The sequence below is a fragment of the Heterocephalus glaber genome, unplaced genomic scaffold (assembly GCF_053883595.1).
Source record: "Heterocephalus glaber isolate CG9 unplaced genomic scaffold, H.glaber_assembly_v1.0 deba00001465, whole genome shotgun sequence".
NCBI classification, from domain to species: domain Eukaryota; kingdom Metazoa; phylum Chordata; class Mammalia; order Rodentia; family Bathyergidae; genus Heterocephalus; species Heterocephalus glaber.
The window spans coordinates 29,970,473-29,997,915 of record NW_028258312.1 but is presented as its reverse complement, the minus strand read 5'-3'; the positions used below and the strand labels follow the sequence as shown (position 1 = coordinate 29,997,915).

The window sequence follows — 27,443 nt, the reverse complement described above, 5'->3', positions numbered from 1 at the left end:
AGGTGTGCGTGTAAACACACACACACACACACACACACACACACACACAGGGAAAGGCCTGACCTCTTGCGGCCTCTCTGCTTCTGGGCTCTGGGGTTGTTCCTGACATTTTCTCCACCATTAACCCCTGCCCCAGCAGTGGGGACTGCACCAGAATGGAGCCCATGCAGGCGCCAGGCCTTTGAACTTCCAAAACCATGAGCTAAATAAACCTCTTCCCGTTTTCCCATGAGTAGCCTTTGACAGGTATTAGACTACAGTAACGAAAAGCTGACTAATACAAGCTTTTCCAGTTTTGTAGTACTCTAGCAATACTGCTTAGTACATTATGATGTAAATACCACGTGGCATCCACAGTTGTATCAGAAAAATATACAATAGCACAAGTAGATATTAGTGATATGTTTTTAAATTTAAAAAATCACAGGCTCTACAACAGTATGTTCACAAAATATGCCTTTAAGTTTTATGAAAAGTAAACGACATGTATGTGGTACATTATGTGTGTTTGTGCAGAGACAGGAGAGGATATGTCATGATTTCTATCATAATTTTCAGAAATAACCTTTCAGGAATTGAATCCATCTTTTTTTACTAATTTTAAGGATTGGCTATTTTGGTTTTATATAAATAACACAATGTAGTATAAAATTTCACTGTAAAGATTTTTATGTTTTATTATTTTGTTATTATTTATTATTAGTTAAACCACACCTCCTAGCACATGGCTTGGAATAGTTGTCTGTCTATAATATTCAATGAATAAGGATCAAAGTTGATTTAAAATTTTTTTTTCTTCTTTTAATTTTTCTGTATTTTCTGTATTTTTTAAAGAGCATACATTTCTTTTTAGAGTAGAAATTTACCATTAAAAATGAGCACTTTTGACAAACTAAGATTCTACTCCTTTATGCGGAGATGTGATAAACTGAAATGTATTTCTTTTTTTTGAAATGTACTTCTTAATGCTTCAGGTAAAGTCTGAATTGTAAATATTTGCTCAGCATTTAAATTTCTCCTTTTTAATTTCAGTTCTAGAACATCTTCAAATAAAGAAGTGGTTCTAAAGAGTGGTAAGATTTGTAATATGTTATACGGTGCTTAGCACATTATTGTCATCCAATTACATCGATGAACTAATGACATTTAGCCTTAATACTCACACCATTATTTACTTGGCAGATCAACAGATTAATGGAAATATGAAGCCAGTCCAGAATCTCACTCCAGTACCAACAACACAGGTATGGGTATCTCAGGAAATTAGATTGTCATCTATGTTTAAAAAATGTAAGTGCTTTACAGTTGTGTCAGAGCTACTGTGAAAATATAAATAATAATTCTTTTATTAATTAACATATTGTTACTTGAACTTTGGATGGGGAAATGTATTACCATAATCTTATAGTTGAGAAAAATCTAAAGTACTTACTGTTACATGCTCTTTTGTATTTTCTTTCTTTTCTCTTTTTTTTGGTACTGGGGATCGAACTTGGGACCTTGTGCTTGCGAGGCAGGCAGTAGAACCACTGAGCTAAATCCCTGGCTCTCTTTTATATTTTCATTACAATATTCAGTTTTACTTTTATTCATCTCTAGATGAGACCACTGTAGTTATAGTTTATGTTTGATTACTAATGAGCTTTGCTTGCTGCTCCTGCATTGTTAGTAATGCATATTAATTGTATGTGTTGACAGGTATCACTGTGACATTTTTATACAAACATATATCATGCTTTGATCATGTTTACCTTCTCTTCTACCTTCTCTTTGCTTCCTCTTAGCTAATTAAAAAGTCTATATTTGCACTGGAGTAATTGGCTCCCACTTTGTGTTGTACGTTTTATGTTTCTAATAATGTACAGTGGCCTGTACCCACCATTACAGAAAGTGAGTCTGCCTTTTTACTTCTAGGAAGCCCTTTGTACCATGGACACGAATTCATCTCTTAAATTCTTCTATTTGGTTGAATAGGCTCTGAACTACCATCAGGGCAAAAGAGGACATGTAGACGGAGAACATGGGAGTGCATTCAGCCCTCACAACCCTGTGCGAGTTGCCTTCGATGGCACCCCCTGCATTCTCTTCTGGGCCAGAAGAGTCACAGTGACATATCAGAATGAGACCTGGCTGGACCTTACAGATGGAGCCTTTGGTCAGAAGGCAACGGTGGATGCACGCAACTCCAACTGCGGTGGAGAAAGTGCCACGTGAGTTGATCTCTGCCTGAGGAAGAGTCTGTTAGCTGTGAGGTCCGGGGAGGGGTCCTTGCAGTCTCTCAGCTGTGTGCATCCGATCTTTTGTCGTTTCAGAAAAGAAAAGTGGACTCCTTTGTTTATGACTCTGACATTCATCCACCTTTGAGAAAGTGTCTAATATCTAAGCGAAAGGAGAAATCAGAAGTTATTCTGTTATTTTTGTTTTCTGGAATTTATTTTTAACTCCTTAGCTAATTATCATAACTTAGGGGAAAAGTGAATGTTTTAAAAACCAGGATTTTCAAACTCATTTTTAAAAGAGAAAAGAAAAGGATTTCAGGCATGCTCTCAACTCTGAATGTTAGTTATCAAACTAATTTTGTTTCAGCATGGAAGAAATGATGTTACAGGGTCATCCATGCGCTTGGTGGGTGAAATCGGAGCCTCTCTAGCAAGGGTGAATGTTTCTCTCCGGGAGGGGGAGCTTTCTGAAGCCATGGAATAGTGCCTCTTTGCAGACTTGCAAGGGTGGCTTTGGCCAAATTTCAGAGAATTCTTTAGGACATTTCAACGTGATTTGAATAATCAGTTTTGGTTTGAGATAAGGAGATTAAACAGAAAACCCTTCCAAACAACAAATCAATTTCCAATGCTTTTCTCAGCTTTCCAGTCATCCAAATAAAACTTTTTTTGCAGTTACTGGTTTTGGTCCGGGGGGCGGAAATCGGACACGCCCCACTCGTGTTCTGTAAGCCTTCTTTTCAGTATTTGCTGCCATAGTGCAGGCTTTGGTATGACTCTCTGCATTTGTTCTGGCCTGACTTAGATGGGTAGGAAGCTTTGTATAATAACGTGTGCGTGCATATGTGGGTGTGTATGAATGTGCACATATGTGTATTTGTGTTATACTTTGTGTACTTTGACTGGAAACATCTTTTTATTCCTTAACTTTATTCCACATTTAAATAGTTTTAGTTATGGGTGGAAATGGATTATATTCATATTAGGAGTTTTAGTGTCTTGCTCATTAGAATGAATATCTCTTAATAGGGATTTAGGGAATCTTGAGTGTAAGCATCTAGAATCCTCCCAGATTTGTTTATCCCATTACAGCACAACCATCAAAGACTGACAAAGAGATGCCAGTGCTGTGGAGAGGGTAGGAGCTTTTCTCAGAGTGTAATTATTTCCCCGCAGAGCCCTTTATCTGTGGTCAGCTGCAGAGAAAGAGGCCGAATACCTGGGGATAACATTCCCCGACCGTGGCCCCCTGGCCCACCTGGGCTCCGTTTATCCTGACCCCAGGGTATTCAGATGGGAAATCAGAGCACACAGCTTTGAACTGGGCTTTGACAACCATCATGATCGCTGAGAACCTACAGAGGGAAAGAACAAAATCTTGGCTTCCAGGCTTAGCTCTACCAGTGAGCTTTCCGACTGCAAACAAGACCAGCAGGAGTATCATCTGTCAAATGGAGGTAACCATATCTGTCTTAGTCACTTTCCTCATCTCTGGGGTGGGGCACCTGACACCAGCAACTCAGAGGAGGAGAAGGTTATTTTGGCTCACGCATCAGTCCATACTTGGCTGGGTCCAAGGCAGGATAGTATGGCAGAGGTGTTGAGTGAGGAGAGCTGCTCATGGCTTGCTGGCCAGGAAGCAGAGAGTGAGAGAGGAGCCAGGGAGGGAGACAGTCCCTTGAGACCACGCCCCCAGGGACCTGCCTTTTCCTCCCATACACAGATGGCAAAGAACTCAAGGTTCAGAGAGGTTAGGAAACTTGGAGCAGCCTCCCTGTTTCTATGTCAATAGAGCTGGGGTCTGAAGTCTTTCTGTTGGCCCTATCTCAGGTATGAAAATCAGGTGAGAACATTGTCTTAGTCACTTTCTCATCCCTAGGACACAGCTTAAAGAGCGTATGTTCGTCACAGTTTTAGTCCGTAGCTGGCTGACTCCAAGGCAGAGGGCACGGTGGAAGGGCCTGGGGGGAGCCAAGCTGCTCACATCATGGTGGCCAGGAAGCAGAGAGAGAAGGAGGAACTGGGGAAGGGGATACAACCTTCAGGGTCACCCCCACGGTGACTGACCTCTTCTAACCAGGCCTCTCTCAGCATCACATTTAGCCATTTCCCCCCATAATCCAAGCACCTGCCAAAAGCTCCCCTTTGGAGCGTAGGACGCTCTGGGGGACATCTAGGTACTAACCACATCAGGTGTGTTTGCATGAGCACTCTGAGGCCTTATCCAGTGGCACTCAAATCAGCAGTGCCCCCTTCCTCCTAGCACTAGTGACACTCTTTCCGCAGTGACTGTCTCAGCGTGGGAGGCTGCCTGCTACTTGCTGGAGAGGATTCACAAGCTTTGGTTTTCATTGTCCAGGGACAAACAGTTAGGCAGGAAGTGATATTTTGTGTTCTTGGCCACCATCCTAGAATTCTTCTCAGGTGTGAGCCCTGACCCACCTCCAGGAACCTGCTCAGGGGACTGGGGACACTGGGGACACCAGAGTCCCCAGCGAGGTGAGCAAGAGGCTCCCCAGGAACTGAGGCCTTTGAGGCCCAGCTGCTGACTTTCTGTGGCCAAGTGCCTTGAGCTGCATAGATTTGTGAGATGCTTTTGCCCTGTTGGAGAGGAGATCGTGCATGTGAAAAAACCAGAATGGGAGTTCCTGGGAGAACAAACTTGAGTGCAGGCACAGCCATGTAAGGCCAAAGGCATGGATGAAAAATGTGATGACCACGTTTTAGCTCTTGGAAACCAGAGCAGGGAAAGGCAAATTTGGCAGACAGATTTGCTGCGGAAGTCTTTTTAATAGTGACAGCTCTGAAAATAGAACACAATCCCAGCGTCTGTGTATATTTTATATTTAGATAATTATAGTTTGAAGAATTCAGAATCTGTTTTAAATGTGCAAAAGTAGGACACTAGAAAGAGTAAGAAAAGCTCGCCCTTCTCCAACTCTTGCCCTACACTGTCACACAGGGTGTGATCAAAACATATAGTGAATGTTTAAATAAAAACTTCACCATAGTAAAAGAAACATTTCATGAATCCACCTCAGCAGCCTCGCCCTTGCTTTATACACACCACCCCATCATCCCGGCCCCTTTCTGCAGCAGTTCTGAAAGTCCTCTTTCCTGAGGGTCTTTATAAGGTGTGATCAAAACCATGATGGAAGGGCCGAGGTTTTAGCTCTGGTTTCGCCGCCTGCTGTGCAAGTGCAAGGACCCGAGTTTGATCCCCGGTACCAACCCCCCCCCCCCCAAAACATGATGGATGCAGCTGTGGAGCGCCATCCAATGGGAAGGCAGGCTTATAACAACGTGACTGTGTCCTCGCCCACCTTATTCACTGGGTCTGGCACTTCTCACAACTTCTGGCTCTTCTCCAATGTCAAAATGACCATGAAAGGTAAATATTTTGAGCTGATTCAGGACCTCAAGGCAGCTGAGACACCTTTAGCTAAAGGCACTCAGGAAAAGGGTCTAGCGGAGCTGCTGCAGAAAGGGCAAACTGAGATGACTGAATTCAAAGGGAGGATTCTGCATGGGATTAATGGCAATGCGTCTTTTAGCGTAATCAATTTCAAAAAGATTTAAAGACCGCATTTTTACAGTCCTAGTCAATGGCGTAGTGCCTGGCACCTCAGAGATCTTCGCTGAGTGAACACTGAATTTTCCTTGTTGATGGCAGGCCTCATGTTAGTTCCCCCCAAAGCGCAGCGTGTTGGTCAGCTTCCGCTGAAACCAGCAGTGTTTTAGAAAAGTCCGGAAGCTTAGAGGCTCAGGCTGCTCCCACAGGAGACGGGACAGAGTCTGCGGACAGAGGCTAGGAGGCTCGAGATAACGGTGCTCCCAGGGTTAGTTCATTGGTGGTTGAGCCAGTTTATAATAACCAAGCTCTTCTGGTTCTTTGGGAGAAGTAGAGAAGTTCCTGTCACAAGTAACTAATCACATCTATATGACTCTAGTCAAGAGCTTTACTTGATTTCTTAAAGTATTTTCAGTTATTTGGAGCAAACTATGAAAACACTGTTAGGGAGTGGACCTGTTGAGGGCTTGCTTTACTGAGTCAATGAGCTTAGACAGTGTTTGTCAGTGAGTACATGTAAGGTGTCTTAAGTTGATGATGCCAAGAAATATAAATGTTTCTCTCATCAGTCCTATTTATATGACTTACTTTGTAAACATAACCATATTCCCCCACAAGTAGCAAGATGAACTTCATCCTGACCATTGATATTTATATTTTTTTGATACATGAGATAAAATTAATGAGATTATATAATCAAACCTTTCCACTATTTCATTTTTGTGTTATAATGTATAGTGAGGGGTTACAACTTTTAGACCTTATATTGATATGTCCTTTGTATATTTAAATGTCTGATATTTTCCTAATATAATTATTTATTTAGCTTCTTAGCATTTTTATTTTTTGATTTCATCGACATAGAAATGAAGTACAAAAGGGAAATCCCACTTTTAGGAATCTCCTCAAAGAAAAACCAGGGACCTTTTATTTTCTACTTATTTCTGTGTGTGTTGTTTTTGTTTTGGTACTGGAGATCGAACTCAGGACCTTGCGCTTGCAAGGCAGGCGCCGGAACCACTGAGCTAAATCTCTGGCCCTTTCTACTTATTTCTAATAACAACTTTCCTAAAAGAAGACCTGAAGTACAATAAACTGATGTATTTAAAGTATACCATTTGATCAGTTTTTTTATATGTCTATACACATAAAACTATCCCACAATCAAGACAATAAATATTTTCATCATTGCCCAAATTCTCTCGTTTTCCTTTGCAATCCGTCTTTCTGGCTACTCCCATCTCCAGAAAACCATTGATCTTCTTTCTATCATTCAAGAATAGTTGCATTTTCTAGAATTTTATATAAATATAATCATACAGTGTGCACTTTCTTTTAGTCTGGCTTCTATCACTTAGCAAAATAATTTGAATAATCTTCTATATTGCTCAATGTAGCAATGGTATATTCCTTTCCATTACTTAGTACTATATATTGCAATTCATTTATCCATTCACCTGTTGATGGAAATTTGGTTTTCCTCACAGTTTTTACCTCACTCACCAAGTAAAGCTGCTATTAACATTCATACACAGGTCTTTGTGGCATCATACATTTTTATTTCTCTGAGGAGCCATTCCACCTAGGAATAGAAAAGCTAAATACATGGTGTGAGTATATTTAACTGCCAAACTGTTTTTGAAATTCATTGTACCATTTTATCTTTCGACCAGTGTTGTACTAGAATCACATTGCTTTACATCTTCATCAATGCATGTCAGTACTTTGAGTCATTTATAGGAAAATGGATACACTTTCAGTTCATAATCTTCAGTGAAATAAATCAGACACAAGCTTAAATATTGCATGGTTTCTCTTATATGAGAAACCCAGAGTGTAAATAAAATAAAGTGCAAAATAAGAAGTGGATAACAGGAAACAGAAGATAGATCTTTCATAAAAGAGAAAGGAACCAAGAGGTAGACGGAGGGAAGGAGAAAGAATCATCAAGAGAATTAAGATGTCTTATGCACATGTACTGACTCTGTGTGACGAATGTAGTTATTTTGTACTGCAAATATGGACTAAAAATACATTTTAAAATATTTTGTATGGTTGGTAAGAGGCTGCAGACAAAAGATTTTTTAAAGTTTTTGTGTGGTTCACCATTTCCACACAAATTTCCCCGAGAGCTGGGTTAAAATATATGCCTGGACGTTAGTAGGAGATTCGCCTCTGGGAGAGTAAGGGGCTTGGAAACCGAGGAGCACAGAGACAGCCAGGAGCTGGAAACCCCGAGAGACATGTTTGTCTGTGTGTGGTCACATTTACTTATGCACCATGGTTATTTGACCTGACCTGCAGCGCTTGGCTCCTTTATCATGAGCTATTGCTCCCCTCCGAAGGGTAATCTGCTCTACTTACAGCAGCGCAGCTGGGGTGGGTGTGCGGAATCTTCTCTCTGTTCTTCCCACGGGGAATGCACTGGGCTAAGGCAGCCGGCGTCTCTCTCAGGAGTGAGGAGGGAACCTCTGCCTCTCCTCCATACTAACTTCCAGATTCCTAATTCCGGTGTCCCCACCCCTGTTAAGTTCCTGTTAGAATCTCACTGTGTTGCCCAGGGGGAAGAACTGGATTAACAGGGAACCGAAGTTATTCCATGAAAAAGTAACATTCATCTGTCTCTGATCTGGGAAGCTTTATTCCAGGAAAATGTGAATAGGAATGAAAAACTTATGATTCCTATTTTTAATTATTTTATCATTCCTTCCTCTGTATTATGATAGCATATCATGGTTTCATTATAGATTTTCCTAATATTGAATAATGCCGATCATCTTTACACGTACTTATTGGGTGTTTTTTTGTGGTTTTTTGGAGACAAGTTTTCAGTATGTGGCCCAGCTGACCACAAACTTGTGCCAGTCTTCCTGCCTCAGTTTCCTGAGTGCTGGCATTTAAGGGTGTGCCACCATGCCTGACCATTTACTGGCTATTTGTGTGTCTTTGTTTATAAGTGCCTGTCCAAGTCTTCTGTTTTTTAATTTAAGAAGCAAGGTTTTATTTATTTATTTATTTATTTATTTATTTTCAGAATGCTTCTGCAGTTTGCACTGCAGTTTTCTTAAAGTCTTCTGTTTCCAAGTCGGATTGTCTTCTTAATGAATTGTTGAGTTTATTATATTCTGGATAAAGTCCTTTGTGTGTATGTACTGCGAATATCTTCTGTTGTGTCCTGCCTGTTGTTTTCTTAGCATTGTCTTTTGAAGGTCAAAATGTTTTATTTTAATAAAATTCAACTGATCCGTTTTTCTTTTATGGCTCATGCTATTGTATGTTTTGATAGAATTGCTTCCCCCTAGACTGTATAGATGCTCTTTGGTAACTTCGTGCTGTAGGTGCTAACGTTTGGGTCTGTGGTCTGTCCCGAGGTCCCGTCTGTGTCAGTGGGGGGTCTTCCTAGTTTTGATGGGCAGTATTGCTTCTCTTTCCCTAGGCTGTCTCTGAAGTTCGGTGATACTGAAAATCAAACAGCCCTTGCTATAAGGTATGTAAGTACTGGGCTGGAGGACTGTGGTTTCAGCACTTCTGATGAGCTCTGTTAAACCTGTTCATTCCACACGTGAGTATGGAGGGCTTGGTTTGTGCTGAGCACTGTGATGGGTGAAGTGCGCTCCCCGAGGTGTGTGATGGGGTCCTCAGACATGCTTTCTTTAGGTCCCGGGGAACTTTCCCTCCTCCTCCTCCTCTGCAGGGAGGAACCACAGCACACAGGAACCTGAGAATGCAGTTGTCATTTCCTTGGCACAAAGAGGAAAATAGAAATAAGGCTCAGAGCCAAATCTACAGAAAAAAGGCTCTGTAGTCAAACTTGTTTGGAAATGATGGCAGGACACATCTTCCTCTTGGAAATGCAGGGTGTAAATTTATACATTCAGGCTTCTGAGAAGATGTGCTCTTCAGGAAGCCTGCTGCACTCATAGCTTGATTTACCTCCTGATGCCAGTGTTGAAGCTTGGGAAGCTTTCTTCTTCGGGCCCCTGCCTGCACATCCTGGGATGAAAGTGTTTCCTTGCTGGCCATTTAGAACATACATGCTTTCATTTCAGAGCAACGATGTAAGGAAATGACATCCCACTAGGTGACCAAGCACATATTCATATCTGATAGAGAAATGGGGAGTTTTTTGAAAGTGTACTAAAATATAACCATCCATAGAAGCTGTAATTTAATCTAAAACACAACAATCAGGAGTTGGGTTAGTATATTATAGGTTTTAGCTTTGAAAGCCAGAGAAATCAGTCATCCCAGTTTTTTTTCCTATAAAAGATCCAGAAGTGGGGAATATTTCTGGTTCACAACAGCACAATTTTCCAAATGGAAAATAGCATTATAGTAATTATTATTATTAATATAATAAAAGTTTGTAGCTGATGCTGTCAGCACCTCACATAGATCGAACTGGGCCTTTCCATTGGATAGCATGAAGCCTCGTCTATATAACTTTCAGGTGCCATCTCTCTCGAGCCTAAAAGCTTCCTCTGGCCCAAGGGGCCCACATCCGCATCCTAGTCTGGAAGGGATTCAATACTTAGGTCTCCTCCCTTGGGGCAGGCAACTTGGAGCCTGGTTGCTCTGCCCCACGGGTGCGAAGCCCTCTCATCCATAGTGGGTATTCGCTCAGCACGCGCCTCCTCTGGCTGCTTCCCTCTCCGGTGGCATTTCCTGGCCCTTCACTCCCCATACTGTCGGTGGCTGCGTTCCCCCAGGCCTTCTTGCATTCACATCCTTGTCTCACAGCCGGTTTCTGAAGGGCCCCAAACTAAGACAAGAGAAAGCACTGAAAACGGAAAAATCAGGAAGTATTACCTGTAAGAAAAGACAGAGTGGCCAATAACCCACCCCTCATTCCCAGTCACCACTGAGGCTTGATAACCCCATCCAGTCTTCTTTCTCTGCAGTCACCCATTTTTTTAATTAAAAAAAGATCATGGCTGCGTGTGTTATAACTCTTTCAGGGATGGAGAATTTCCATCCCGAAGCGGTGAAGGCCAGACTGAAGCCCAGCTCTGATGCACTCTTGGAGTGAGCTTTCACGAGTGCTGGGTCTTCCTGTGGGAAATGACGGAGACAATACCACCTATGTCTCAGCGCTGGAGCTAAGATGAAATAAAATGCACATGCACGGTGCGGTAAAAATGGTAAATGCTTTCATTTTAAAAAACTATTAGAGTAAAAGATACACTGCCCCCCAGATGCTTAAAATACTCCGCCTTGCTGTGAACACGCTTAGCCCATCGTCCTTGGCAGTGTCTTTTACTGTGATACATTTTTAATAACGTAAACATTTACTGTTTTCCGATCGTCCCTTGTAACAACGTGGAAGGGTAATGACACGCAGTAGGAGAGCTTTCCTGGTACTTTAAACCACGCTTCCCTCGTGTGCCGGTGTCCGTTTAAGTTTTCTCAAGTTCCTGATGACCACATGACCCCGCCGATCCCGTGTCCCCAGAGACGCGCCGCTCTCCGGCTCCCGTGCAGGGTTGGCCTCGTTTCTGTGCCGCCTGGGCTTTCGCTTCCTCCTCGCCCTGGGTCCCGAGCCCGTTCCCCGCGTGACGACAGGGGCGCCCCGGGTGTCCCGCGTGGGCGAGCGTGGGCAGGACGCCCGGGCTGACGCCAACGCGCGGTCCTTTGCAGGTTCGTCCTCAGCCACCGCGAGCCGCCCAGCCAGAGCTGGTTCAGTCTGCGCCGAGTGGAGATCGTCCTCAATGGCTCGGTCCGAGCGGCCTTCAGCGCCTCCGGCGTGAGCGCCCCGGCCGGCCGGTCCTACCGCTGCCACCGCGTCAGCAGCCTGCGGCAAGGCGCGCTGCTGCGGCCGGGCCACCAGGGGGCCGGCGCTGGCCCGTGGGCGCTCACCCTGCTGGACCTCCAGGTAAGGCCGCGCGGCACACCGGGGTCCAGCACACCGAGCTTGCAGGAAGACGCTCCAGGAGAGATGCAGAAGGAGCGGGAGGCCTCGCAGCCTCGGCAGTGTGGAGCTCTTCTGGGCTGTGAACGGGAGTGGGACGCGCTTCCTCTCCCGGGCCGCTGCCACTCTGACGCCTGTCCAGGCGCTGGTGGTGGCGAGTGGCAGCAGGAACAGGCGCTTCCTGCGCCGAGGCTTCCTTCCGGGCAGCCTTCTGGGCAGTCGGCAGTCCGATCCTCCCGGGCCAAGGAGGACGCCCTTCCAGTGCGTGGGCAGTCAGCGCAGGGCCGCGTTAGGCTCCGACTCCCAGCACACTCGGGAGTCCCCTGTGCCGCCCGGCCGTAGTTCTTCTCCACACTTGATCTCCAGAACTCTTCTTAATGCTGTAGCATGGCTCTCATTGTCCCTATTTTACAAAGGAAATGAAGCCCCGATCCCCTGAAACTCTGATCCTTCCCAGTTCTTCATAGTGATATAGCTGGTATATGGTAATGGCAGAACCCAAATGTATGAACATTTACACACCGCTCTTTAGAAAGGGTGCAACAGAAAGGGCAGTGAGGAAAACAAAGAAGCATTCACGTGTGATTTTACCTCCTAAGAATAGGAGTATTGATCCATACCTCGACCTCCTCCTAGAAATGTTATCTGTAGAAATACTAGAAGAAAAATAATCTTGAAAAATGGATAAACTACTTCCCACCCATGAGAGTGGCTATTATTAAAAACAACAGCAAACAAAGAGAAAGTAATATGTTGGCAAGGATATGGAGCAATCGCTTTGCTGGTGGGATTGTGAAATGATCCCAATGTGTAGCACTCTGTGGTCGTCTCTGAGCACATGGAGTTTCCTAGAGATCGAGGAATTCTACTTCTGAGTATATCCCCTAAAGAAGTGAAATCAGGGACTCGAACAGATTACTGTTCAGTACAGTCATGTTCATAGCAGCATGAGTCACAAAAGTGCCTTTCAGTGGAAGAACATAGAAACCAAGCCTGTATTTACATGCAGTGGAATGTTATTCAGCTGTAAAAAGGGAGGGCATTGGAATACTGGTAGGCTGTGAATGAACGCTGTAGACATGCTAAGTAGCATAAGCCAGGCACAAAAGGAGAACGATATGCTCCCACTTGCATGGGCACCTACAGTTATCACACTTGGGGAATGAGGATGGCCAGGAGCTGATGGGAGGGGATGGGGAGTTACTGTGGAAAAAGATGTGGGGGAAAGGAAAAAGAGAAAAAATGAGTTCCAAACCTGCAGTAAAGCTGAGTCACCAAGCCACATGCCTGTCCATCTGCAGCAGCTTAGTGTGGCTTAGGGATTTCGCTTAGAGCTTTGGAGCAGTCAGCAAGAGAAGGAAACACGGGGTTGCAGGTTCACGGGGTCCCTAAGACCCCACACAATCTGCGTGTATGGACGACCTTCCTCCCTAGTGCTGTGCCCTGTGAATCCTCAGCAGGGCTCTCTCAGCACCCTCAGCATCACACGGCATGGCTGGGCTTGGTGAAACACTGTAAGCTGGACAGATGCTTGGGCTGAGGGCGAGGGCTGTGTGCAGGTTTGGGCCCGGCTCCCGAGGGCCACCCCCTGCACACCCTGGACACCCAGTCCACCTTGCTCACAGGGCTCCCTTGTGTACTGCAGTGCAGTGTTTTCGTGTAGCTTTCCGTGTGCTCCAGACACCTCCAGGTGGCGGCCAAGGACCAGGTGAATGGTTGTTATACTCTGATGCTCAGACAGCGATGGTAAGGGAGGTTGGAACACGTTCAGCACACTGTTCTGCATACCTTCGACGGTGGCTGAGTCCCCATGTGGGGCCTGGGGATGGGCTTCGGGTGTCCAGGGGTCAGAGGAAGGCCTCTTCAGGTCAGAGGCCCGGGAAGGGGAGGCAGCCACATGGGGTCAGTGCAGCTGGCAGTCCAGGACCGTTTCCCTTCTTCTACAATTGGACTGCAGCTGGCTTGTGCTTTGAAGTAATGCAGGGTCACGGTGGCTGATCTGGCTTCTCAGCAGCAAATTCTCAGGATGGATTCTTACTGGAAACTCTCAGGGTGTCTAAAGGCTGGGCTGGGAGAGGCTCCCCGCGAGCCCTGAGGAATGTCTGGATGGCCAGTCCGGGATGCAGGCAGCTCACTGCCAGGCTCTCAGAGTCCTGTGAGGAGCCGGGGTGCAGTCAAGTGGGCCTGTCATTTGTCCTGGGAGCACGCAGCTCTGCAGGTCCCGGTCTGAGGAGAGGCCAGGCCAGCCTCCCCCAGAGGCCCTTTGGGCTGCAATCTGAAGCATGGACGACTGGCAAGCAAGGCCTATGGCCTGATGAATGGGCACAAGGATTTCACTATGGAAAATGCTAAAATGCCCACTTTAAGCCATGGAAAGGATTTCTCTCTTGAATTTTTTTTTTTTGGTGGTACTGGGGGTTGAACCCAGGGTCTTCACCTGAGCTACATCTCCAGCCCTTTTTTATTTTTTATTTTGAAACAGGATGTGGCTAAGTCATTAAGTTGCTCTGGCTGGGCTCGAACTTGTGGTCCTCCTGTCTCAGCCGCCCAGAGTGCTGAGATTACAGGCGTGTGCCACTACACCAGGCTAACTCAAGTTTTGTATGTGTCCTTTAAAATCCGAGCAGGTGACTGGCTGACGTGATGCTGTGCAGGGTTTTACCCCATAAAGCCAGCCGAGTGGGGGAAAGAAGGTACTGTGGGGCCCAGCCCTTCCACTGGAGCGACTGTACGCGGACAGCAGGGCCTGTTGCCGGGTTGAGCCTTTTCCGATTCTGGGGACTCAAGCTGCCTTATTTGCACACGTGACACCTATCCTGCTTCGTGCACAGTATTCTGGGAGGGCCAGGCTTGGCTCCCCATGAGCAGCCCGTCCTATTCGAGGGCTCACTTTCTGTGGCTTCAGTTACCTCAGCCAGCGTGAAAATATTAACAGAATTCCAGAAACAGTTCACGTATTTCACACCACTTTATTACAGGATGTTATTATGATTGTTCTGATTATTATTGCTGATCTCTTCCTGTGCCCAGTTTGTAAATGGAACTTTATCATGGGTGTGCACAGGAGAATAACCAATCCAGCCATCTCCTGGGAGTCTGTGGCGACTGAACATAGGACCCTGTGCTCCTACTGTCCTGAGTCGGTCAGTGCTTGAGTCCCTTAGAGAAGATGGCACAATGTTCATAGAACCTCTTCCCATGCACGGTTCTTGTAAATTTTGATTAGTGCACGCTTGGATGTATAATGATTGCATATCTCACAGGGGCTAGTACATGAACTACAACATCTCAATTCCTTTTTCAGCCCATCTTTTTACATTCCCTTTGCCTCCCCGGTCCGACTTTCCTCCCTCTCATCCCCCTTCCCATTTGGAAAAGTTTTATCTCTCTGTCTCCTATTAGCCATCTTTTATTTATATTATCTTTTTTTTTTTTTTTTTTTTTTTGGTACTGGGGATTGAACTCGGGACCTTGCACTTGCGAGACAGGCTCTGGAACCACTGAGCTAAATTCCCGGCTCTTATTTATATTATCTTTATTTATACTTTCAGTTGCTCATATAAAAGAAGCCATGTCTGATTTGTGTCACTCAGCGTACGCCCAGTGTCCTACAAATGATTCAAGTTTTTCCTTCTTTATAGCAGAGTAGTGCTCTATCTCTAGGCTTCTTATAATATTCAATGCAAAGTAAATGCTACAGAAATAGTCATTGCACTGTATTATTTGGGAATACAGAAGAGAAGAACAAACACAACTTTTAAAAATATTTCTGATCTGCACTTCCTTGGATCCACTCGTGCGGAGCCCACAGCTATGGTGGGTTTGGTTTGCTTTGCGGTTCCACGCATCAGTGGGGGTCTCGGAACACCTCCCTTGCATATAAGAGGGGACACTGTGCACCTGACAGCATGGAGAGGAGGTGATGGGGAGGAAGAGACAGAGGGCAGCAGGAGCCACAGGGACGCACTGGGTCTCAGTCCACGGCCAGAAGCCTGGAGTCACATTGTACCTTCACGGCTTGTGCTGCTGTCCTGTTATGTGACACCTGGCCAGTCGCTTAGGCCCCTGTGCCTCAGGTTCCCCCTCATAAAGTAGGAGTCCCTTGGGGACTGGCTTATGGGCTCCTGAGGGTGCTAAACAAGACGGTGTGGATCAGTGTGAGCCTTTATTTTTCCTTGTTTTGCCTCGCTGGGAATCGTGACATCCTCCCCGTAAGACTTCCTGGTAGGAGAGGCAAAGGCCGGGCCCTGAGGCATGAAACCCTGATGGGACTTACCGTGCTCGGAGCATGCTGTGCCCTGGGGGCTCACCACGGCAGGTAGGGCTTGACACGGAGTAGAGTGAAAGAGCTTTCCTTCCAGAGCCTTGGATTTCACCGTGACACCCCAGGTCCTGGTACTTGGGGGTCAGTCCTGGTTTAGAATCAAGTTTCTCGGTCCCATCAGCACAGTCGTGGTCATCAGGTCACGGGCTTCAGTTGTGCAGCAAATGTGTGAGAAGCAGCTGGGGGACGCGGGCCTCTGCAGGGAAGGCAGGTCACGGCCATCTTCTTTCTCCTGACAGATCCAGGGCTTTGCCGTCCAGGGCGGGCGGTTCGCCGAGGCCAGAGACTGTGCCCCCTCCTGGTCGCCGGCCGTGCTCCTCGGCCTGGCCGTGTCTCTCATCCTGCTGCTGGTGCTGGCCTACGCCCTGCACATGCTCATCTACCTGCGCTCGCTGGACCGGCACTACGAGTTCATCACTGCCTCCCCTGCCCACTTCCCCCAGCTTCGGGCTCACCGAGCCTCCGAGGAGAAGGAGCTGCTTGGGAGCCAGGCCCAGGAGAGCTACGAGCTGCAGAGCCTGCAGATCTGCAAGATCTACGTCTAACAGCCTCCCTGCTCCCCAGTCCACAGCGGGTCCTGCGGCAGCCTCTCTTCTGTGCTGATGGACTTGTGAATGGCCTGATTAAACCAAGCAAAAACTGGGCCAGGGATTTAGCTCAGTGGTTCCCGGTGCCTGCCTCGCAAGTGCAAGGTCCCGAGTTCTATCCCCTGTACCCCCCGCCCCCCCAAAAAACAAGCAAAAATGAGAAAATGAAATGCGTAAGGAGTTAGCTTTGCGGCTTCCCCTTAGATGGACGGGCCAAGGAGAAGGCCCTGCAGGGGTTCTGCCTTGAAAGTGAAGAGATGGTATTTCTGGTTAGATGACGGGGAGGAGAGAGATGAAACACGGACAAAGGAAAACAAAACTTACTGTGACTGTGATAAGACTAGAAATAATAAACCTAAGGTTATCCGACACAGAATCTGCTTTGTAACGTACTTTGAACTTTTCAGAAATTGTGTCCTAGTTTTTCTTAGAAAGTAGTCTTCCTTTTGTGGAGCCTTGAGGGACAGCGCCTCTCAACCCACTGGAGCGCCTTGGGGAAGGTCTTCTCGTCGTCCCATGAGCCTCAGAAGCAATGCCGTCCCTCCGTGCAGCGGGAGTAAGGGCCCACTCCACAGTGCAGGGTGCGTCTCCCTTGCCTGATGCAGCCCCTGGAAGCCCTCCTGGCTGCACTTGACACAGCCGTGAGCTAGGTAGGAACGGTGACTTGCTCCACCAACACAGCTGTGAGACAAAGCTCTAGTCCCCTTCCTCAGAGGGCAGAGTCCCCCTGCGGATTTGTCCAGAATCCTTTGCAATTCATGGTAGACGCTGCAGACTGATTCTCTGTCCAACTCACTGAAGCCTCTCTAATCACCTCTGTGTTAAAGAACTCATAAACGTAAGCATACATTGCATTTTCCTGTCTCAGTTCTGTCCATGACCCAGGCTCTGCTAAGAGGATATCCCTGCAGAGAGCCTAGAGCCCAGGCAGGAATGGACTGGGGGGTGGCCCGCAGGGAAATGGGCTCCTGTGTGTGCTGTGGGCATGGGTGACTGTCTCGTTCCCTCTTCAGGGGAAGGTGGGTGAGAGAGACCCTCCATATTTACGGCAGAGCAGTCTTATGTTGAACATTTCTTTTGCTGCATCAGTATTGGCCATGAAGGTAGCTTTGCTTCCAGCTCTCAGGATTCTGTAAGATCATAATATTTTATAGTGATTTTCTGTATGTTTTCTTACCTTGGAATTCTGTAGTCTGCAACTAAGAACCCTGATTTATGTAGATGTTAGTGCCAGGATGGTTGCAGGCAACAGACCCAAGGAATGAGAATCTTGGATTAATGATCTGATCCTCTTTGCCTTCAGATCAGTGGAAAATCTGTTAGCATTAAGAGAGTGGTCTGCTGATCTCCCACACCATTCAGGCCACGCCGTTTAGCAGTGAGAGTGAAATTTTCACTGCTGTTGCTTTGGGTATCCAAATGGAAGTTGGAAATAAATAGGCAGAGTCAGTGTATGTTTGATAGACTAGGAACCCTAAAGATAAGTGTAATCTAATTTTTTAAAAAAATTAATTTTATTGGTACATTTTAGGTATACAGTTTAATGAGATTCATCAGTGGAGATTTGTACCTTTACATAATCTCTCTTGGTTCTTATTTAACTAGTGTACTTTTGAAATTGAAAGGGAATGCCCTCACAGATTCCAAGGTCCTAGACGTGGGCGGTGCCAGACAAACTGGGATGGATGGACAGATGACAGGTAGAGTCATCCTAGGCATGGGTGATCCACCATAGGCTAAGCAGATCCTCCTGACAGAACTGGATAGTTTACAAAAAGGAAAGAGTAGCTTCAGATTTTAAATTGACATCTCAAGCCATGTTCAGATGTCTGGGGAGTTTCTCTGACGGATCTGAATGGGATTCCTTACCTCCTGTCAAAGGGCTGACTGAGTTAAAAACCAAACCCAGGTCTGACCTGCAGTATTCTGACCTGCATTGTAGGTGGAATGCACACCTCATCAGGCCTCTTGTATGGGCTTGAGAGCATTGAGGACAAGACAGAAAGTTTGAGAAGAACAACAGTAGCTTTTGGGGAGACTTAGACAACTTTAAGAGTACCGAGTTCTCAAACTCCACACTGTTTTTCTTGCTAGCAGAGCCAGCCCCTGGGAGATGAAGCTGCCCCTGCTTTGCGTTGAAGACCCTGTGGTAACCTCAGTGATCGACACCTGGCCAGGGTGTGCTGCTTTCCTCACAGTCTTTGGGCAGGCAGAGCCGCATTCTAGGCTGTTCCAGGCAGCCCACTGCAGAGTCAGGTCTGGGAGAATAAAATGGTGGAAACAGCAAAAGGTGGGGAGACTACAGGTAGGAATGGATTCTGGAGGTGCTAGTGGAGCAGGAGATGAACTGAATTGTTTGATATGGCTTCTCTTACCAGAGAATAGGATTAAATTTGTTAGAGCATCAGGGAGTGCTGTTTTGCTCACTGTGTTAAAACCCGGATTCTACAAGGGGATAAATGAAACAGAGAGATCAGAAATACCTAGGAATTGTATGGAGAAAGAAATTTAACGACTTAGGGAACTGGGATGTAGGAATGGACTTACAAAGTGTCAACTGCTTCCCCTCTCACTAACGGTTTTCCTTGGTGATGGCTCTGAAGATGTTCTCTTCATCCTGGCACTGAGAAATACTTTGGAACAGCACCTGCCCTGGTGGCTGACCTCTGTAGGCTTGGGGTGAAGGTAGGAGATGCCACCCTTGAAATGGAATCCTTTGTCTCAGTAAGGATCCCAAGATCCTGGGGTGGTGGAGGTCAAAGAGCAGCACAGGAACACTGGGGGGCCGAAGGGCATTCGTAGAGGGAGAAGGCAAACCAAGAAAGAATAGTGTCCCAGCAATCCAAGGGGGAAAAGACTTTCAAGATAAAGGGAAGAGTCAGCTATGTCACATGCTAGAGGAGAGGTGCAGTTAGGAAAGAACTATGAATTGTGTATTTCTTAGATTTGCCCAATAGGAGGTCAGTGATAGACATCATACTCTTTAGAAAAGAGGGAGTAGACATAGCTCAGGGAATGGATTCCCTAGGTTTTCTCCTAGAGTGTGTGCCATGGATTGGTTGCCTGCCTTCTCCAGGGTTCACGGTCCTCCCAGAAGAGCCTCCTCCGTGTGACCCTCCCCTTCTGGGTTGGAGAAACTGCTTTGCTCCTGTGCCTCTGGGTGCAGGGGTGGCGACAGCTCCACTGTCCCCAGCTGCACCTCGCTACACCATCTCTTTGGGCTCTCCTTACCCCACCAGGCCCTTTCCAGATGGCTCTCTTTAAATGAAACCCTCCTTCAATGCCCTAGCCTGAAGGTACTGTCTGATTCCTATTGGGATGGAGCTTTATACAGAGGTTCAGGCAAATTAAACTTTACCTGTTGCTTTGTTGGTTTTAAATCTAGAAGTTGTACAGTTTTTCAGAAAGGATTTAATAATTACAGGCATAATCTCTGGTTTAAGTGCAAAGCGTAAAAAATCACTGCTAACACACTGAATGGACACCCCACCAAGTTGACTGCTTTTCGGTTGGGAGCTGCTGGGCCAGAGGGAGGGAGCCAGGGTATAAGGAAAGGTTAAAGGAGTGGATCCCCTCCGCAGGGAGGGGAGAGATTTGCTGGAGCTGGACCCTCAGTGAAGCCTTGGTGTCACAGGGTTCCGTTCTTGTGGTGACTGCGGAGAGGAAGGAGGCTTTCCTCAGTGGAACTGAGCACACAGAAGGTCACCGCCTTAGGACAGAGTCTTGAACAGCTGTCCTTCTACCCCTGCCTCATGTCTCAGAGATTAGAAAGACAATGAAACCAGTCAAGTGCTGTCTTTTCCATGTGACCTTTTGAAACGCCTGCCTTTATTTCAGATCTCTGTCTGTGTGGTAGAGCTTGCCATGCTTGTATGTATGCTTTTACCCTCTGAGATCAACATTTCCAAGGACCAGGCAGTACTAGAGTAAAACCTCTGATCCTCACAGAATTTTCAACATAGTTTGGATCTTCTGATATTTTTGTTAAGGAAAAACAGGGCAAATATGTAAGTGGGCACATGTAGTAGATACAACAGTTTACTCTTTTGCAACCTGTGCAACTCTGATGCTGGTGACTCGGAACAGAGGTCACCAAATTGTCTGGTCTTAAGGAGAAGTGTCCCTTTACTATGAGGAGTAAGTCTGCTCCTAATGTGCCGAGATCCAGCAGGCAGGTGGGTGGGTGCATGCGTGGCAGTGACTTGCATTCTTGGTTCTTCTAGGTCTGATTTCCTGACGCTGTTGGGTTTCAGTCACTGCTTGGTCCTCATCTCTCTGCATTGCTCTCTGTGCCTGAAGCTCTGCCTGTTGTGGGCAGGGGCATCACAGGAAAGTTGGGGAGTAATAGGAAAATCCCAGCATGGGACACAAAGTAATTCCAGGTTCTCTGATCGTGGAAACCTAATGCTTATTCCTAATTATAGGTCATGTTTGTCTTCTGGTCTTGAATTTTTACCATCTTGTGGTCCTCCCTATGTGTTCCTCTAAGTTCTTTGCATATCGCTCTAATATCATGGACCTACAAACCCTGTCTTCCCAGCCCACAATGAGGGATTTGAAACTCTGTTATGCTGAGCGATTTGAGTCTTTATTAGAACTGTTTTATGGAGGTTGGATCTAAGAATCTCATCTTTTACAGCCAAATGCTTCAAATATGGTATTATGCTCATAGAGAAAAGCCTTTCTTCATAAGAATTTTTTAAAGTCACCCAGCTCAAACTGCAGCCAGGTCAAAAATAACAGCTCTTCATCTGTTGAGTGACCTCTGTCCCATCCATCCCACCTACCTGTCCACCCATCCACAGGTCCAGTCACCTGTCCATCCATCATCCATCCATCCATCCATCCACCCACACATCCATCCACTCATCCACCCCCCCATCCACCCATTCACCTATCCATCCATCCTGTTACTATGTTAAATGAATATGATTTTACAATGTTAAAAACATAAAAGATGTTTGAAAGTCTATAACTTTAGATTATGAAAAATCCACATTAGCTCTTTGATGTAGAAGTTACAGAAAACCTTAGAAAGATGAAGAATTTTTCATTGTTCTTTATAAAATAGTTTACCATAGAGTGCATATTATTATAGTTTCTGGTTAAGGAGCTAAGATTTATTTCCAACAATGATAAAGTGTTTCTTGAACGTTACGATGCTATTACAGTAATAAATGTTTCCCAAAATGTTTTTTTCCACCAATGGCATCATCCTGAGTATCACTGATCACTGGACTTAAAAAATCTATCGTCACATTTATGTGAGGCATTGGGCTTAACAACCTATTCAATAGTTCCCAATTCTCCTCAAGAAAGGCACATTCCCATTCCTGCCTCAGTGAATCATTCTAGTGAGATCTAGGGATTTATGTGTTATTAATATTTCTTGCTCTTTGTCCAGTGTCCAGGAAAATATGCTCATAGAGATTTCGGCAAATGTTCAAAGTGTAGTTGGTTACCCTTCAACTCCTTTCTTCAGCTGCTAGGTCCTCGTTCTCTCTCTCTCTCTCTTCTTGAGGATGTACGTATTCCAAGGCTGAGCCAGGCTTCCCAGTATGCTTTCCTTCTTACAGTGATAATTCCTTAATGTAAACTAGAATATGGACTAAATTGGCTGGATTCACTTCATGTTTAAATGTCTCGTAGTCAGAGCACGGAACCGGTTGACCTTCTCCAATCATCGGTAGTTTACATCTACTTCTTCCTCCAGCTGCAAAAAGGTTGTCTGATTATTAACAGGGAAATCAGCTCTGACCTGACCTCAAGTGCAAGAAGGACTCTACAGGGACAGAGGCAGATTTTGAAGCAGAAGGCCTTCTTCAAGAAAATGTAAAATTCCACATATAATCTAGGCATGAAGGTGATTCTTTATTAAGAAAAACAAGAACAAATCACCAATAATTAAACATCTAAAAAGTTGAGTCTTCAACTTCTACAAAAATATGCAATCATGAGGACACAATGCTAGGGCCTGCTCTAGGGGCCCAAGAGAAGCCTGTATAAATGTGTGTGTGTATAAACATTTGTATATGTATGCATGCGTATGTATTAGTATTTTTGTGGAGATTTGACATCATGTACGAATGTGGAAGCTGGTTAGACAGTCCTTGTGAGCCTGTTGTCTCTGTGTCTGTGACTAGAAGCTGAAGTTTTCAGGGCAGGTATTTAGGAGGGGAAGATGGATGTAAAATGGTTGGGACAAGCTGGGACCCATGACGATGAGCTGGGAGGGAAATGGAGACACTGAAGGAAAGGCAGAGAAGCTGCAGGCCTGAGTGTTGTCTGCACCCTCTGGAGGTAAAAGACCAATGCGGTGATTGCTTCATCTCCAACTGCTAAATCTCTTGCAAATATATCTCTTAGGTATGGTTCACCTTGGTGGGAAATAGGGAAGGAAATTCTGGGAAACACGGTGGCGGTGGTGGTTAAGCTTAATTGTGTCAACTTGATTTGCTTGGAAGCCACCTAGGGGATTAATGAATCGCACTTCTGTGAATCTGGGTGTGGCCTTGGATACTGTATATGGTCCCATGTCCCTTTTTCACTGGCACTGTTCTCTGACTCCACTTCCTTGCAGCCATGAACTAAGCAGCTTTGCCTTGCTAGCCCCTTTCACTATGATGTTTCTGCCTTGGAGCCAGCTAACCATGAGCTGAATCCCCTAAAACCACAAGCTTAACTAAACCCTCTTCCTTTAAGTTTTGGGAGCCAGGTGCCAGATACAGGAAAACTGGCTAATACTGTGATTCAGATATAGTCTGCCCCTGCAGTGGGGTTATGTGTTGACATTTAGTCTCCATTGTGAGGTGCTGAGGGGGTAGAAACTTGATCTGACTATGGTGTTTAGAGGGAGGACCTTTGGAAGTGATTAAGACAAGATGAGATCATTAGGGTCCAACCCTCATGAGTGTATCCCTGTGGCTTTAGAAGCAGATGGAGACGCATACACACACACATGCATGGACACACACACCCTGTCTCTTGCCATGTAATGTCCTGGACGGCTTAGCACTCTGCCAGCAAGGTGGCTATCACCAGATGTGGCCTTTTGACTTTGCACCTTCAAAACCATAAGCCAAAGATAAAAATCATTTCTCTATAAAGTAGTACCTGAGTAAGTAACCTATTTTGTTATACTAATGAAAAGTTAGCTAATACACACAGTTCAGCCTAGCTGTATTGATACCTTATGAAACTATCACTGTCCTTCATCAGCTCAGTACTCAAATACACTTCATTGAAGCTATATAGAGTCCACCAAAAATGTATACACACTTAAGAAAAAGAAAAACTTGTATAAATATTTTAATAGTAAATTTATTGAGATACCATGAGATTAATGCAAGTCGCTTTTAGCTGTTACAATTACGAGAGGTGCTCAAAGTGGTGCCCATTAACTTTCAGACGTCTGTTACTTTGGCAAACTGCAGCTTGGGTGACCTTGGTCATTGAGATGGCTGTGCATGCATCTTCAGTTTCTTCTCTAAGGGCTGGCAGTGTAGTGGGTTTTCTGTGATATATAATGTCCTCCAGTGTCTTCCACACTAGGGTAACAGCATCTGTGGAAAAGATCATACTATTTCTCTTTTACTGAGTTGTGTATACACTTTTTGGGCAGACCCTGTATTTAAAATGATGACATTAACAAAGACACACCTCTGCCTAACATGATGTTTGCCAGTTCTGTGTACAACTGATGATGTACTAATCCTTTCCTTTTGTGTTTTTAGTCATATTCATTCTTCTCTTTGGTTTTTTAGTCTTCTTCTTAATATCTCATAGCGTCAATACCGAGATATATGTTAACAATACATTTCATGTTAGATGGCAAAGGAATAGGAGAGGAAAGGAAAAAATGGTTAATACAGACATGAGCATGTTCACATCAGAAAAAGAAGACATACTCATAACTACAATGAGCACTGCAGCAGTCCCGACTTTCAGTGGAATGAAAGGATTGTTTTATCCCTTGGTGGAAGTGTCTCTCCCTTTGGAACTAAGAAATCGGACTCAGCTGAGCCCTGAGTTACAGGCAAATGAAGCAAAATCTTTGTTAGTGAGTCATTAGGAGGTAGTGAGAAAGCTTACTCTTATTTTTGCTCCTTAATTCCCAGATTCATGAATCCCACTTAAGAGAGAAACAAGATCATAGTGCATGTTAATTTAGAATGTATGGTACATTCTGAATATTGCTCGAGCTCCAAAAGATGCTGACACCTAGCTGCTATCAGGACTGAGTCTTCTAAAGCCACTCCATTGTATCAAGCCAGCTACTTCACACAGGAAGACCAGTGAATTCATGAACATGTGCCCGTTGGCTGTACTGAATTTACTGTGAACAAATGTTGGCCAGGGCAATGCTATGAAATAACACGAAGGTGGATTAGTCATTCTCTAAATCCACAGAGAGTGGCTGGAGAAGAAACATTGTAGTCAAGGACGACAAGTCCATGTCTGCGGTAAAATGTTTATCCAGTGGGAACCAAGTGGCTTCTTTCCACGATGGAAGTGGTCCAGTGTACGTAATGCACCACCCGGTGGCGGGCTGGTCTTCCTGGAGTAGGGTGCCGGTCGGGGCCTCCATTGCTGGCTGACTGGGCGCTCAGCAGCTCTGGAGTCCAAAATAAGCTTTGATGAGTGAAAGTCCATGCATTGCCGCCATTCCTGCCACCATGGGCATTTTCTTTGAGCCCATTTGCCAATGAAGAAGTTGAAGGAGAAAAAAATTAATTGACAGTCACAGGACAGGTCACCTTGCCTACTCTGAAAATGCTCCTCTGCTGAAGTCATGGTTTGGTGAGCATTCAGGTGGCACACACATATTTTTATATTCTGCACTCAATCAGGGAGGTTTGTCTAAATGTCTCTCTTCAGTGATTTATGCTACTGATCTGGCACTTGAACTTCCAAGTCCATTACTATCAGGCAAGTCACTCTTCGAGAAATACTGCAGAGTGTAGTAGGCCCTGCTTCTGCTTACTTTTCCTGTCAGGAAAAACGAACAACCAAGTATATCAAAGTTCTATATGTAAGGAAGATTTCCCTTTACTGTTGTCCAAAAGGCCATACTGGAAGGGTGCTGTGGCTATAGTCACTCAACCTCAGGTGTCCCTGCATATATTAAGTGGGACCATCTGTAAGCCAGTCATATACTTTTTCTTCCTTAGTCAGCTACTCAAAGAGAACTATGTGAGGCATGGGGTGAGGGGCCGGGCACAGAAGCTACTTTCCCATGCACCTTACTGGTGTCTCCAGGACCCACTTTGGCCTGCTTTCTGTGTGCCACTTCTATCAGATGATAGAGTGTTGCTGCTGCACGTGCTCACTTTAGGGATGTGGTGAGTCAGACAAAGCCCACTTTGTCGTGGGTGTCTGGAGTCACATGGCGGCTTGGTGGCATGAGTCAAGTGTTCCATTTCCACTAAAGCCAAGTAGAAAGCCCAAAGCTGTTATCTGCATAGGGTAGCATGGGTCTGGTCCAGACTCCCAAGGGTCCTTGCTGCGATTCATCAGTCGGGGCCTGCCAGTGGTGCTGTGCCACCTCCCTGCCTGCCCCGGCACTTCAAGATGCATTCCTCATGTACAGCCTCACAGGACTTCACTTTTCATTCCTTCTTCTATTAATTATATTTAGTTCTAGGGGAAGGATATCTATCTATCTATCTGTCTGTCTGTCCATCCATTTGTTAACTCCTAAAATGTGGCTATGGACCCTGTCGTAGTCAGAATCATTTCCGACAGTAGAGGAAGGGAAGAGTTCTTCTCCCTGAGTCTTGGAGCAGCACAGATTAAGCCATTTTTCTGTGTCTCTTTTGTTGTAGATACTCCTTTGGGGCTGGGAGGCCACCTGGGGTAGATTGTTTGCAGAATGTGCACAATGACTCCTCTCCGGGGCCCATATCTGCTGTGAATTAACTGTGTGGTTCCTCCTTCGAGAAGTGGGTGTATTTGCTCAAGAATTTGATTCTCCACAGCCTTAGGATGTGCTTCGGCCCACAGACTGCCGGAAAAGTGCTGCTGACCAATCCTGAGCCTAAGCATCTGCTCTTGTTGGAACACAGCTCAGCTGCCAGGTGAGTGATTCCAAAGGGACAGCCTGCTGAAAGACGAGAGTGCTGCTCTTGGAAGAAAGATAAACCCTCTGAGCTGAAACCATTCTACCCAGAACCTCACCACATCTGTCTAAGTGATCCCCACTGTGACCTGAGGAACCACCTGGACAGGATTGGTCTAATTTCCACCTGCACATTACAAGCTAAATAAATGGTTGTTGTGCAACTGAAGCTTGCTGATTTGCCACCAAAGTTGGAGGTGTGTTCTTAGGAGTTACATTCATGTCTGAATGATCACATCTACCATCTAAGAGTAGAGAAAAGCAGAGGATGAGCCACACGGCAGAGAAGGGATACGAAGGAGGAATATAGAGCCAGCTTAGCCAGTTCTTGTTAGGGTCCCATTTTTTCTGCTAAGTGGATCACTTATCACTCAGCGAGGATCTTCTCTTCAGAACACTTAGAGATGCCCCAGGCTCACCGAAGGAAGGGACAATTGGTCTCAGTTCTCCCATGGTTCCTAAGAGTCTGAATCCCAAGACCTGGGTGGATGTTCACTCTTCAATGACTGGGTTTGGAACTGGCCTACAGCATGGAACAGAGGAGGCTGCTTTTTCTGCCCTGTTGTCTTTCCATCTCTCTCTTTTGGGACAAGATCTCTCATCACTTTTGCATGTTTGCTTTGTTTTTTCTCTCTTCCTTTCTCCATTTCCACATAGTTTGCCATGCCTATTAGAGAGTGGCACCTGGGTCTTGAATGACCAAGCTCAGTTTCTGCA

At 45.5% G+C, this 27,443-nt stretch overlaps 1 protein-coding gene across 1 annotated transcript in view; it reads left to right on the top strand.

Moving 5' to 3' along the window:
• The window catches only part of LOC101708965 (uncharacterized), a 56,364-nt gene that overhangs the window by 14,324 nt on the left and 14,597 nt on the right, over positions 1-27,443 (top strand). The window contains exons 2-7 of the mRNA XM_004841640.3: positions 1,033-1,073; positions 1,183-1,244; positions 1,975-2,210; positions 9,227-9,277; positions 11,428-11,662; positions 16,262-26,685. Coding sequence (XP_004841697.3) covers positions 1,033-1,073; positions 1,183-1,244; positions 1,975-2,210; positions 9,227-9,277; positions 11,428-11,662; positions 16,262-16,567 — 931 coding nt within the window. The 3' untranslated portion in view covers positions 16,568-26,685. The remainder of the gene's footprint in view (positions 1-1,032; positions 1,074-1,182; positions 1,245-1,974; positions 2,211-9,226; positions 9,278-11,427; positions 11,663-16,261; positions 26,686-27,443) is intronic.